This window comes from Sinohyriopsis cumingii, chromosome 6 (assembly GCF_028554795.1).
Source record: "Sinohyriopsis cumingii isolate HCF-2022 chromosome 6, ASM2855479v2, whole genome shotgun sequence".
Taxonomy (NCBI): domain Eukaryota; kingdom Metazoa; phylum Mollusca; class Bivalvia; order Unionida; family Unionidae; genus Sinohyriopsis; species Sinohyriopsis cumingii.
In genome coordinates this window covers 164,240,351-164,253,571 of record NC_142966.1, presented here as the reverse complement: position 1 = coordinate 164,253,571, position 13,221 = coordinate 164,240,351, and the positions used below count along the sequence as shown (strand labels likewise).

The following is a 13,221-nucleotide window of genomic DNA, read 5'->3' as shown; positions in this document are numbered from 1 at the left end:
ATGTAACAATAAGGTAAACTATTAACCTGGATATTTACCGCCGGATATAGTTCCTTGTTTCTGCCAGAAAGAAAAAAATCTTATTGATAAAAATTCATATTTAAATAAATAATACCAGGATTAATCTGAGTTAATTGATTACTATTCCCTCAGATGGACTCTGACGGCAAAAGGTTTTATATTAGTTATTATGGATTGATCTTAATACGCAACAGACAGTTATATATAACTCGCATTACAATAGCCATAGCTTTTAAAAAGACACACCATAGACGGATTCCATTATATTTTTGTCAAATACCAATAATAGTAGTGCAAAATCTTACTTCGTAATATATTTCAATATTTATAAACTCCCACAAGAACTATTACAGAATAAAAACAATGTATTAAGACATATATAGGGTTGTCATACGTGGCAGTAACTATTTAGAGTGCCAGATGTTTTGAAGCTTAATATTCAAAATATGATGATGGCTTGTCACATGTACTGTCATATGTACTTCTCCCTAAGATGATGTCTGAATAAAAAGTATTCTTAGTCGTGGTAAAGTTTAGTATACATAATGCACATTGTCTTCATTATAGTGAAACAAGAATTTACCGAACTCGAATAAAACGTGTTCAGCAACAAATGTATTCATTGCAAAACAATAAATTATTATTCGTGTTTCTCCATCTTAGAAGAGAAACATAACAAAAGAGTAGATAAAACAAGAATGTTTAACATGAACATGCAATCATCTTTCTTACTTTGGCGGTTCGGGATGTTTCTGATTTAAATATGTTCTGCAAGTCTAGTACGACTATTTTCTGATAAAGTATAGAAGAATGCCATTCTTTTCTTGTATCATGTTGCACAAGTAGTGTAGGAATTTAATATACTGGTGAAGCATTAAATCACATTACATTTGTGACCTTTTTAAGTCATGGTCACTCCTCTGTAGTGTGCTAAAATATGCTGAATTCGAACTGTTTGAAGCCTGTTTGCATGCATTTACACTCAAAGTTTCTTTAGAAATGTTATATAATGTATTTAAAGGATAAACGCAACTTGAAACTTTAAAAGGGCGAGTAATTCTCTATCATTTTGTAGATTCTTTGAACAGTACGATGTATGAAGGACAAAATTGCCTTTTCATTTAACGATTGATTTGTCTCTTTTGACGTTTTAACTATTTTAGTGAAGAAAGAAATTGATTTTTTCAGATTGGAATCTATTGGCCGAAAGAAGGTGAAGCGCGGTATGGACCGTTCTCTGTAAAACTAAAACAACAAGAAAACTGCAAGAACTACATCGAGCGCACTCTGTCATTCTCCCGTATCGGGGTAAGACCCTTGTTAACATTTTCGAGTACATACACGATAGCGCTGTCGATACTGTGTCTGTTTCATTTAGTGGGTCGCTAGTTTAAATCTTCGTTCTTATCCGTTGTTTTGGTGGCACTTGAACAAGGTATTTTCCTCAACCCAGTGCTTGGCAAATCTAGCTAAAGACAGTTTATGTTACATTAATAATAATAGTAGTAGTAGCAGTGGTTATTGTGAAAGTAGTAATATATGCATTCCCGACTTGTCCAAAAAAGACTGTATGATCATAAATGCTGTCCAACGATTGCTACACCGTTCCATACAGAATCCTTGGAACTTTTGATATACCCGATGGTCTATGGATGTACACAGCAGTGTCATAATTATTATCCATTTACCGTTAGCTTGATTTCTATGTGAATGAATATTTTGTAATATATGATTGCATTTAAAATCTTAAGTGAATTAATCTCATTTAGATTTTCTTTCGGAAATCGTGTTCCACCATTTAAGAGATTTGTAATTGCTTTCAGACAGTATATGGTTGGTCTAAACATATACACAGATTTTCATGATTTTATTGTCTTTGTATGGGGGCAATTATTTCTGGATCCGGAACGCATGTGCATTTTATAATATATATAAATGATTAAAATCAACTAAATGTATATTATTTGCATACCAGCGTTAAGTTCAAAAGAGAGATTTGAAACATTGAAATAATATAGATGTGGTCTGAAAATATGCCCAATGTTTGAGAATTTGTATCTAATTTATGTGAACCGAAATTGGCGACTGAGGAAACCTTTGTGTATAAATGATCGAATGTAAACTACGGAACGCCATAGGTAGTATATGAACAATTGCAAGACTAAACTCTCATCCTCATTACACTGAAGAGACTCAAAACATTTGCTCTTGCGATCTTTAACAGTATGCCTTCAGCTTTGTCTTCATATCGACATAGGATATATATTGGGGGCGCTAGATTATTTTCTATTTCTGAACGCCGAAAATATTTCGATATTATTATGAATCAAATCAGCTGCAATCAGCTCGTCGTACTAAAAGGGTTGTAATGGTATGTAATTACTTAAGTTTTTTAGGGTCAAACGTTGTATAGGGAGTCATTACAAGTCGCTAATCGCCTTAATTTCAAACGTTCCCAAAGGCACCATTCGGTATATTTTACCAGTGATGCATTAAAATGTTAGCGTGAGCAAGGCTTAATTCATTATTATTCATTGCAGGACAATTATAGTTAACCAATAGAGGAATGGTATTGTTCCAGATTCACAGGTTATAAAACGTTGAAAAAGGCATAAGTGTGTTAAACTCATATCATTTCTGATAACAAAACGCAATGGGAGACATAATGTAAATGTTACGGTTGCAACTAAGTCCTTGTTCGATTGTCCTGCGATGAAGCTCAAATGCCACCGTAAAAGATTCAAACCATCTAAGCATTTTTTAAAGGGTCTCACCTATACCTGAATACCCTTACCTTGACATTCGTTCTCTAATATCAACCGCATTCAACTTTTCCGAGTTGTCAAAACCTTTTAACCGAGGCACGATTTGTCTAACTGGACATACCAGCACACTATAACGTCAGAACCAGCTTGGCAGTTTATTATGTCGTCCCATGTACCTTGACCAATACAGTATCGTTATCCTCCTCCTCATCATCATCATCATTATTTTTATTATCATCATTATTGTTATTATTATTATTATTATTATTGACTTGAAACAGTATGATTATATGTTAGAATGTATAAGTGTTGCTGTACTTAATATACTTGAATAATGGACAGTCAACTATAAATCCTGTTTCCAATCCTTTAATCTATTTAGTTAATAATGCATGAAAAAATCGAAACCATGACTTATTCTGCGATGAATGATTCAGACATGTATTACTACAAATGTTATGTAGCTATTTCCCATGAAAGCAGAGATGTGCTACGAAACTAGTAAATGGTTCATGTTTGGGCATAAGGTTATAATATCTGCAAAACAACTAACTTTAGCATACGTACTTTCAGGAAGAGCATGAAAGATCCGTGAAGCAATTTCAATTTACAAACTGGGATGAAAATTCAAATGTCCCCGGAAGCACTGACTCGATTCTACAGCTTCTGTGTGATGTTGAAGCATGGCAAAAAGAAACGGAAGCCAAACCTGTCGTTGTCCACTGCCTGTAAGTTCTATCAGGCCATGACATCTAATATTTTGTGTAATGGCTATATGCACAATTTCTGAATTAATTTATCCGGTTGTATTTTCCTCTGAGACGGTAATTTATAAACATCATGCTGCATTCCAAACAATCTAAACTTACTGTTTGCATAGCATAGACCAGTATTCCTTGATTTTAACCACCCAACAACATATCTGAGAATACCGTAGAAGTAAAGCTTCCCTCACTCCAACTATATGATTTCTATGATTTCTGTTCTCTAAGGTCAATCCTTTAAGTCCTGGAGCATACAGAATGTAGCACAACAGTACTTAACCGATTCGATGCCTATTTGAATATGCAAATGCTATATAGACCTGGCTTCGAATCTCCGTAGAGTAAGAATTAAACATTATCTAACCTGAAGGATACGATTAGCTGTATTAAATATTAATTTATGCCTATTATTATCAAGCATTATCCTATAGAATGCTGGGATAGCACATTCGGTTCTTTCTAGTGTCTATTTATAATTCTCTGTAATTAATCCTAGATATGTAGATATATGCGAAATAATAACTAGGTCGTCATTTGAGTGTGTCTGCTATACACGAGTTCATGTAACACCGACTAAGCAGCATTATCTTCTGGTGATGTGTGCTTAGTGTTAATGGAATATGGGCTGGTGTGTGCTGTAAAGGCGATCAGTGTCGCTTACTCGCGGACCTGGATTCGAAATTCCGCAGAGCACGAATTAAAAATTATCTAACCGGCATGATAGTATTATATATATATATATATATATATATATATATATATATATATATATATATATATATATATATATATATGTACCACTTGGCTTACTGAACATATGAACGCAATTCTCAATATTTTAATAACTTTACTCTAAGATGCGCAATCAATTTAAAAAGATTTTTTATCTTAGTTTGTCAGCTTCATTCTACCGATAATAATAAGCGTATAATTTACAAATTAATGCCCCGAAAACAATGCACGATATTTATGTTTGACATCGTTATGGTCCATGATTTAGTAGTTTAAATAATTAGATATTTCTCTACAGAAACGGTGCTCAGAGGAGTGGATTGTACTGTGTGATATCCACGGTGATAGAGAGACTCAAGGTGGAGAGAGATGTGGCGATTACCCAAACCATCAAAAGGTCAAGGGCGATTCGTCAGCAGATCATACCGAACTATGTAAGAATCCGTCCTTATTTCCCTGTACATTTAATTGTTACCCGTTCATATCCACCTGTACTATAATATGGAAATGCCTGGTATTCACTGTTTCTGATATGACTCGGACTCATTATTACACAACCTAGATACTATTCAATCAATAGTTGCCGAGGGAGGTGAGGCTGCATAAAGTGGTACCAACCAATGAAACTGAATATAAAATATATTTTATGATAGTATTTACGGAGACAATGTCTATAATTTGAAATCTAAACAAAAGTTCGCAATTTCTTTGTTGCATGGCCAATTTGAAACCACATGCCTGATATTTAATATGTGAAATAAAGATAGCTTGCTTGCTGCTGTTTTGCTACCCTATTTACAAACATTAAGACATTTTCTTTTGTTTCTTTATGTAGGAGCAATTCCAGTTTTGCCACGAGTGTATACTGCAGTATATGAAGACATTCGAAACATACTCCAACTTTTTGATTGACTGATAATAATCGTCGTGCCTAAATTTGCAACTGATTTCGATGTGCAGACATTATGACAGACATTGCATATATTACTTTACGTTACGTTTTCGTTTAGTTATTTTAATGTTTGTGGCGACATATTCGTTAGCTAGCTAAGGGTATAAACATACACCAAGTGTTCGGTTTTATTTCACGTTGAGTCGACTCAGCAGCAAGTGCAACAATACTGCAATACGATGCATCCACAATGTGTATTTCTCACTTTTGAAAATTTTTAACACTGTTGATTAACTATTCAATTAATCATTATGTAAGGCATCCTGCAAGCCAGACTTACAGTGTAAAATATATGCATTTCTTTCCTTTTGGGACTGTGCATTCTCCAGTTATTCTGTCAAGTATATACCAATAATACTAGCGGCTATGGGCTTGACATGAAATCTTGCTGACCCTTTTTCTGTTAATTAAATATGTCATCCATGTTTGATTGTATCCCCGAGGGGTTAAAAGAAGATCGGGAATGGACGTCATTTTGTCTATTTGATTTTAAGAACAGTAATTGAGACCAATGTTCAGGTGAGTGCAAAGACAATGCTTGATATGATTATAATTTCAATTAGTCATAACTTAATGATAGCAAAGAATGTTATGCGGTGAGTACAGTTATGTTGGCCATACAAAAATATGTTTTCACAAAAGCAGCTGGCCATTTGGCATTGTCCAATTAATTTAATTTACAGTGAATTGTGCAAAATTACAAATTCTCAGAATTTTGCTGCTAATACAACAGAACCCACTAATAAATAGCTTGATTAACACTGTAAGCTCTATTATTATGAGCAACATCTATCCCTAAGCCTGTTATTCTAGTATGTCTCTCAATATTAAAGATATGCAATGCGATGGACAGGACATACAGTGGATTTAGCAAGCGAATGTATTTATTCATTGATATATACTTATATCTTTATTACAATATATTTTTCGGGACTTAAAGAGTGTAATGCATACATTTGTATTGCTAACTAAACTGCATGACTTTGAATTAATTTTCAAGACTTTAAATACCCATTATCCACTAAAATCAGACAAATCATTTACTGAAATTAATGTAGAGCAGATAATTTACGCGACTTATATAAATGTTCTACTACTCTGAGTTTAAAACAGTGTGGTATACTTCATCATTCGCAGAAAATATTTAGTTTATCAAATTATTTGGGGTTTTATAGCAGAACTTAAACACGATGTTCACACTCATGGGCAGAGACTAAATTTAGAAAGAAATGAAAGAACTAACAGACAAAGATAGAATGTTTTAGCGAGGCACTGTTATATTCACTCATCTAAGAATGATATTAACATAGTATTGGCATGCATGATAGGAATAATGTATGACAAGAATGGCATATGACAGTAAGTGTATGGCTATCGCGACATTTTGACTGGGCCTGTTATTATAGTTCTCCTTATCTTTGAAAGTAATAAACTACACACAAACACAGTGAAAAACGGAGCATGTGCTTTCAACTCTTTTGTGTGTCTATATATATCAGATTTGCAATATGTCATTAACTCCGTTTATCCAAATTATTGCCTAGAAAGTAATTATGTTACCTGAAAGAAATCAGAATCTGGTTACTAGCAGCAAGTATAAGAGATTTTCGTATGAATAAGACGGGTGTACCGTTCCGGGGACGACTTTCTCAGAAATCCCATATTAAGGATATTCAAGACGTTTTACATGTGCTAGCTACTACTGTCTTCCAAGACAAAAGAAATGTCCGGCATAATAATCGACTAGACTTTTCATAGTTACTTTTCACATTTTGTACATTATTGTTTTGATGGTATTCGCTGTACGTTTGGATAAACGCTTGCCTTCACTATTCTGCATCTCTTTAACTTTAAAATAAATAAGCTAAATTCAACAACAACAATATCTCCTACTTGAATATTGTTCTATATAAACTTTTTATATGCATGCTTTGTGTATCAAGGACGTTAGGTTTACTTTCAGCACTAGTACTCCTCTATTCACGCCTTGTATTGATTCATTGACGTTTTCATTACCTGTCAGTGAGAGATCTTTTCCGTAATCACGCCTACATAAATGTGTATAGTAACTATTGTATGCCTGTCACGAACAATATCTATCATAAAGTATTTTGAATACATTTCCTTTCTTTTTTCAAAAACAGTGGGGTTTTTAGCTTGAAAATGTCAGTAAACAAGTCGCAATTCAATGTGCAAACAAAAGCAGAGTTTGCATTTCGATATTACAATCCGAATACAAACTAAACTTTAACAGGTTTCATATAAATCAATTTCCGTGATTTAAAACATTATTTATGTCACATGTCCTTCTGCATATCTGCAGTTGTCAATAAATATCATACAATTATCTCAACACATAATACATTATATCAGTGTCATTGTTACTTTCGCCTGAAACTATGGTACTAATTAGGCAGCAATTAGCCAAACACAATGTTGAAGGCTTCATAAAAAGACCAATTGCACTAATTTGATTTATGACCTCATATTGTTCTTTTAAGATTCAAGATGAACAGTATCGTAAGCCTGTTTTCGATCATGCATGCATGCGCTCTTCAACTAGAAAATGCCATCAAGATTCGTTTCCTAGATCATGACTGACTGATTATTTATTCAGTCCTTATACCTACGATTCTTAATGTGGTATTTTTGTACATTTGCATCGTATGCTGAACACCTAAAATAATACATTACATATTTTATTATTTTAATTTACTGGATATTTATTTCACAGTCATTTTACACATTGTACACCTTAAATCAGCATAGATCTCCACGCTAATTGTATATCAAAACATATATTTGATTCACGGTCAGCACCTTATAAGTCCGATTAGTTCTACCAAGTTTAATGTCCACGAAGGTTATAATAAATTAAAATGATAAACCTTCTACACTCTTTGTTGAAAGTTAACATTTTTAATGTCATCTCTCATTTATGGTTTTCAATTTGAATAAATTTTAAATGTAAGTTACATGTCTCTTTCATACTAACCTGTGTTTAACTTCAATTCACTGCTTTTTAGTTAGATCCCATCAATAGTGTGTGTGTGTGTGTGTGTGTGTGTGTGTGATTAGGATTTTGAACGTAGCTTTAACAATTTTTCAGTCATATCGCTACGATGTCTGCAGTATGGCAGTTTATAGTGATGTCTAACACTGGGTTATATTGCCACAGACATGTAGCATGATGTCCCACCCAGTTACATTATCCAGACACCAGGCCGACCAGTACTAAGACTAACCTCTTAACGCTGAGCACCAAGCGAGGCAGCTGTTAGTACCATTTTTATGTCTTCGGTATGACTCGGCCGGTGATCGAACCCACGACCTCCCACATCCAAGGCTGACGCCCTAACCACTAGGCCATGGGAGCGGTCAATAATACTAATAATAATGTAGGTACATAGATTTGTCTTCGAAATATGTCCTCTTTTGTGTATTGTTGGTTTTCAATGTTTTTACTCCCTTGTATATATAATATGCTTGAAAACAATATTTTCTAAAAAATAATACACGGTACGCTTTAATCTAAAATCTTTAAAACGAGCTATTATTTATTCATTTCTCACACCTCAAAATAGGCAACAGATCCTACAACACTGTATATCACATATATCATAAGAAATTCCAATTAATAATTCAAAACATATTATGATCTGCTAAATGTAAGGGGCTATGCATGCGTGCAACTTCAGTATTTTCGTAAAAATGCAAGGGGTGGCACATCTCAGATAACTAAAACTAGAGCTATAGTTTTATTCCTTTCCGCATATATTAAAATAGAGAACAAATGACACCAAGCAATACATAAAACAATAGAGTCTATTTAAAAGGGATATTTTCTAAGGAAACGTATAGCAGCTACTTAATGAGAGTCTTATAGTTCCTACTGAGTTTTGAAACCTGTGAAAGAAGACACTTATGGAAGGTTCCTAACTTGTACTGGATACAGTAACTTTAGTTATATTGTAGTGAGCACATTTTATATTTAAAACAATACTGCATTTTAAGTTATTCAAATACCCAAAACAGACTGAAGCGATCACCAAACACATGTGTGATATTTGTTATAAAAAATCACCGATATACCCGATACTCAACTTAATACCAAAGAGCACATAATTACAGACGTGCGAATATACAAACTTTCGGAGTAACAAGCCGTAAGTAGCGTTTACTACTATTTGTTTTGTATACATTTATCTTGGGGTAGTCGCAAAACAATCATTACTTTTCTTATCTTAGTCTGGTTGTATCAATCCGGTCGTGTCAGACATGGTGTCCACGCACTAGGAACTAATTTATCAAGGGACACAGTCATTCTTGTCTTCTGCTTAAATCGATGGAGTTGTCCTAAAATCATTCAAACGCTTTAAAGATAGGAAGTTTACCCCAATATTAAAGAAACAAATAACGTATTAAAGAAAATTAAAACAACAACGAAAACGATAAGACAACACAGCAAATGGACTACAAGCCTGGGGACATCTTGACTCTTAAAGGTAAGAGAGTATAAATCGTAAATGTTCACCACCGACTGGGTACCTCTTCCATGTATACAGTCCATTTCTGGGCAATGCGACTTGCCAAAATGTTGCTAAACATGAACTAGAAATTTGCCAAAATTCACCAAAGCATGAGACAGAGAATCCTTCGTTTCTTAAAATCATCATCGTATTTGATGCACGAGAAAATATGAATATAGCACATGGTTGCTTTGAACCCTACATACGTTTGTATCGTCAATCTGATAATTGTGCATATTTAAATTTCCTCAGCGAGATTGATATCATCTTGTGCATTGTAATGTTCGAATTAAAAGCCAATGCAATTTTTAAGTCAAGGATGCAGACTTTTACTTGAAATCCAATCATAGGTGCCACATAATTCAAAATGTTTCAGGCATAGTTTATAGCAGCAAAGCTACTAGCTGATAATTGCACTGATTTATCTCTATCATCTTTGCTGATCATCGGTATCACAGTTAGTTTCTAACATTATTCAGTCGTTTTCAAAGTTGTGTAATTTCAAGGACCTATGTATTCATTACGTATTTTTGTTTTGTCTATTAAATACGAAGAGCGTCAATAATAGAAACATATTTATATTATTATTTTTTTCTTTTTCTGTATTTCTGATTCGGTCACATGAGGTTCACACTCAATATCGGCTTCTTAATAATCTCAGACAAAATCTGCACATAGTGAATGTGAACGAATGTGTGTGTGTGTGTGTGGGCAAATAGCCATTCCTATAAATACTAAACAAAGGGAATGATATATGCGTGTATGATCAGAGTAGGAGAGAGGGAAAGGCGATATTCCTATTTCCAAACACTTGCATCAGTAAAGCAAACCATGCAACACAGATATCTATCCATCACAGGGGAAAGTTAAATAGTGATATCTCCGACAAGTAAGAAATCCAAACCGTGTCCTGGATTATATATCCTACAGGTATATGTTGGAAAAGGCAGCAGTTGCGGTGGGTAGTCATGCTTCACACCACGACTATTGTTTCCATAATTTATACTAGGTTCAGTAACATAATTTCAAGAAATGGATATTTCATTTAGCATAGATTAGATATGTAGACATATTAAACTATGAAATTATATTTGATTGATTAAATGTAATATATTAGATCAGATAAGCTATGTGAGTGTGATTTGGATTTTTAAGAAAGCTTTAACAAATGTTCAGCCATATCGCTACCATGTCTGCAGTGTGGCAGTTTATAGTGATGTCTAACACTGGAGCTTCAAGCCGCAGATATGTAGTATGAAGTCCCACCACGTCACATTATCTTGACACCAGGCCGACCAGTCCTAACACCAACCTCTTAATACTGAGCGACTAGCGAGGGAGCTGTCCGTACCATTTTGATTAGTCTTTAGTATGATTCGACCTGGGTTCAAACCCGCAATCGAATCATACCATCAACCATTAGGCCACCTGATCGGTCAGATTAGATTATATAGATAGATAGATAGATAGATAGATAGATAGATAGATAGATACATAGATAGATAGATAGATAGATAGATAGACAAACAGACAGACAGACAGATAGATAGATAGAGTTGGACGGACGGATATTCACATCGATAGATAGATGGATAGATAGAGTTGGACGGACGGACAGTCTGATAGATAGATAGAAAGATAGATAGATAGATAGATAGATAGATGGATGGATGGATGGATGGATGGATGGATGGACGAACGGACAGTCAGATAGATAGATATATTATGTGATGCAAGTAGGACCTTAATTGGTTCAAACAGACCCACGGTAACAAAAGACTCCAGGTATGCCGAGTAGTCGAATGATCGAGTCTCATTTCAACCAACACGGGTATGTGATAAAGTTTGTCAGCAGCTTCCAGTGGGTCAGATGTTATTTCCGGGCTCTATATGTTTTGTTTTCCACCATATATAGTGATACCTACGTAAGGTGTATCATTTGCTGAAAAATGACGTTACACCCTAAAACAAACAACAGTGACACTATTTATTGATATATTACTCTAGTCATTTAGTTTGTAAATACAGCAATGAATCAACAAGTTGCTAAAACTGAACATACGATAAGGATGAATAGATGCAAAATCTGTTTATGTTTATATATTCCATTTGAAGAGGAATGGCATTAAATTCATTAGATGAATGTTATACATATACTGAATTGAGTATCCTGCATTTATGTGTATGTGTGTGTGTTTGTCTTAGTGTAGATAGGTTGCAAATATGTAACATACAATAAATACCCCCAACAATGGTTGTCTATGTGTGTGTGATTTGGATTTTTAACGTAGCTTTGACACTTGTTCAGTCACGCTGCTACGATGTTTACATTGTGGCAGTTTATAGTGGTGTCTAGGAATGTGGCATGATGTCCAGTCACACTGTCCTCATATCAGGTCGACAAGTCCCAACACTAACCTCTCAATACTGAGCTCCAAGTAAGGTAGATACTCGTACCATTTTTATAAGTCTTTGGTATGACTCGGTCGGGGTTCAAACCCACGACCTCCCGCATCCGCTCTAGTCACTTAGGCCACCGGAGCGGTAGGTTTAGTGTATAACCACTACAGTAAAAAAAAGTCGAAGTGTAATTTTTTACTTCCTAGTTGAGAAAGAAGAGATAAGGGAATAACGCAAATAGGTTGTTGGCAATGTCATAGTATGTAAACATAGCAGACAAAATAATCATCCGAATCATCAGAACATCGCAGACACTGAAGAAAATAATGACACAACTTGTATTTATTTATGTCATTTCTGTCCACTACGTATACTTTGGGAAAGGTAAGTTATGTTATCTTATGTTATTTTGGGTTTATCGCCATTTCTCAGCGGAAGAGATATATATGGCGACCATTATAGCTGGTGAAGAATGAACTCGATAAAACCCTGGTAAGATCCACCGTAACATGTTACATTAATGGCCAGCTTTGTCAATACGCACATTACTAGAACCCGAGACTCACACTCACGCGAACAGAGCTGAGGCGGCAGTGATCAGTAACGGCAAGTGTTTTATACCAAACGGACACTCAGTTTTGTTATTTTACGCCTGCTTTATAAATAGGCTGTAAGTGAGCTAAGGTTAGCTGTCGGGTACACGCTTAATTCTGCGTATCGCTTCCTCTTATGAATTTAACGCCTTTCCTTTATTTTTCTAAGCAGAGATTTAAAAGCCCTGTATGTATATGTACGTAAATGTATAGATGCATGCATGCATGAAGGTAGGTAGGTTGGTAGGTAGATGCTTAGATAGATAGATAGATAGATAGATAGATAGATAGATAGATTGATTGATTGATAGATAGATGGATGAATGCATGGATGCATGGATGGGTGGATGGATGGATGGATGGATGAAGCGATGGACGCACGGACGGTCAGTCAGATAGATAGATAGATAGATAGATTTAACGCCTTTCCTTTAACTTTCTAAGCAGAACTTTAAAAGCCCTGTA

At 34.8% G+C, this 13,221-nt stretch overlaps 2 protein-coding genes across 4 annotated transcripts in view; both read left to right on the top strand.

Annotated features, from left to right (window-relative positions):
* LOC149798454 (receptor-type tyrosine-protein phosphatase U-like) overlaps positions 1-8,205 on the top strand; it is a 69,000-nt gene extending 60,795 nt beyond the window's left edge. The window contains exons 23-26 of one of the 2 annotated variants that reach the window (XM_089963648.1): positions 1,210-1,329; positions 3,360-3,514; positions 4,581-4,716; positions 5,118-8,205. In XM_089963648.1, the coding sequence (XP_089819774.1) occupies positions 1,210-1,329; positions 3,360-3,514; positions 4,581-4,716; positions 5,118-5,198 (492 nt within the window). In that variant the 3' untranslated portion in view covers positions 5,199-8,205. The remainder of the gene's footprint in view (positions 1-1,209; positions 1,330-3,359; positions 3,515-4,580; positions 4,717-5,117) is intronic. The other variant, XM_089963649.1, reaches the window with a different exon arrangement.
* A 4,194-nt stretch (positions 8,206-12,399) lies between these two features.
* LOC149798453 (uncharacterized) overlaps positions 12,400-13,221 on the top strand; it is a 51,319-nt gene continuing 50,497 nt past the window's right edge. For both annotated transcript variants that reach the window (XM_089963645.1, XM_089963644.1), the window contains exon 1: positions 12,400-12,547. In XM_089963645.1, coding sequence (XP_089819771.1) covers positions 12,490-12,547 — 58 coding nt within the window. In that variant the 5' untranslated portion in view covers positions 12,400-12,489. The remainder of the gene's footprint in view (positions 12,548-13,221) is intronic.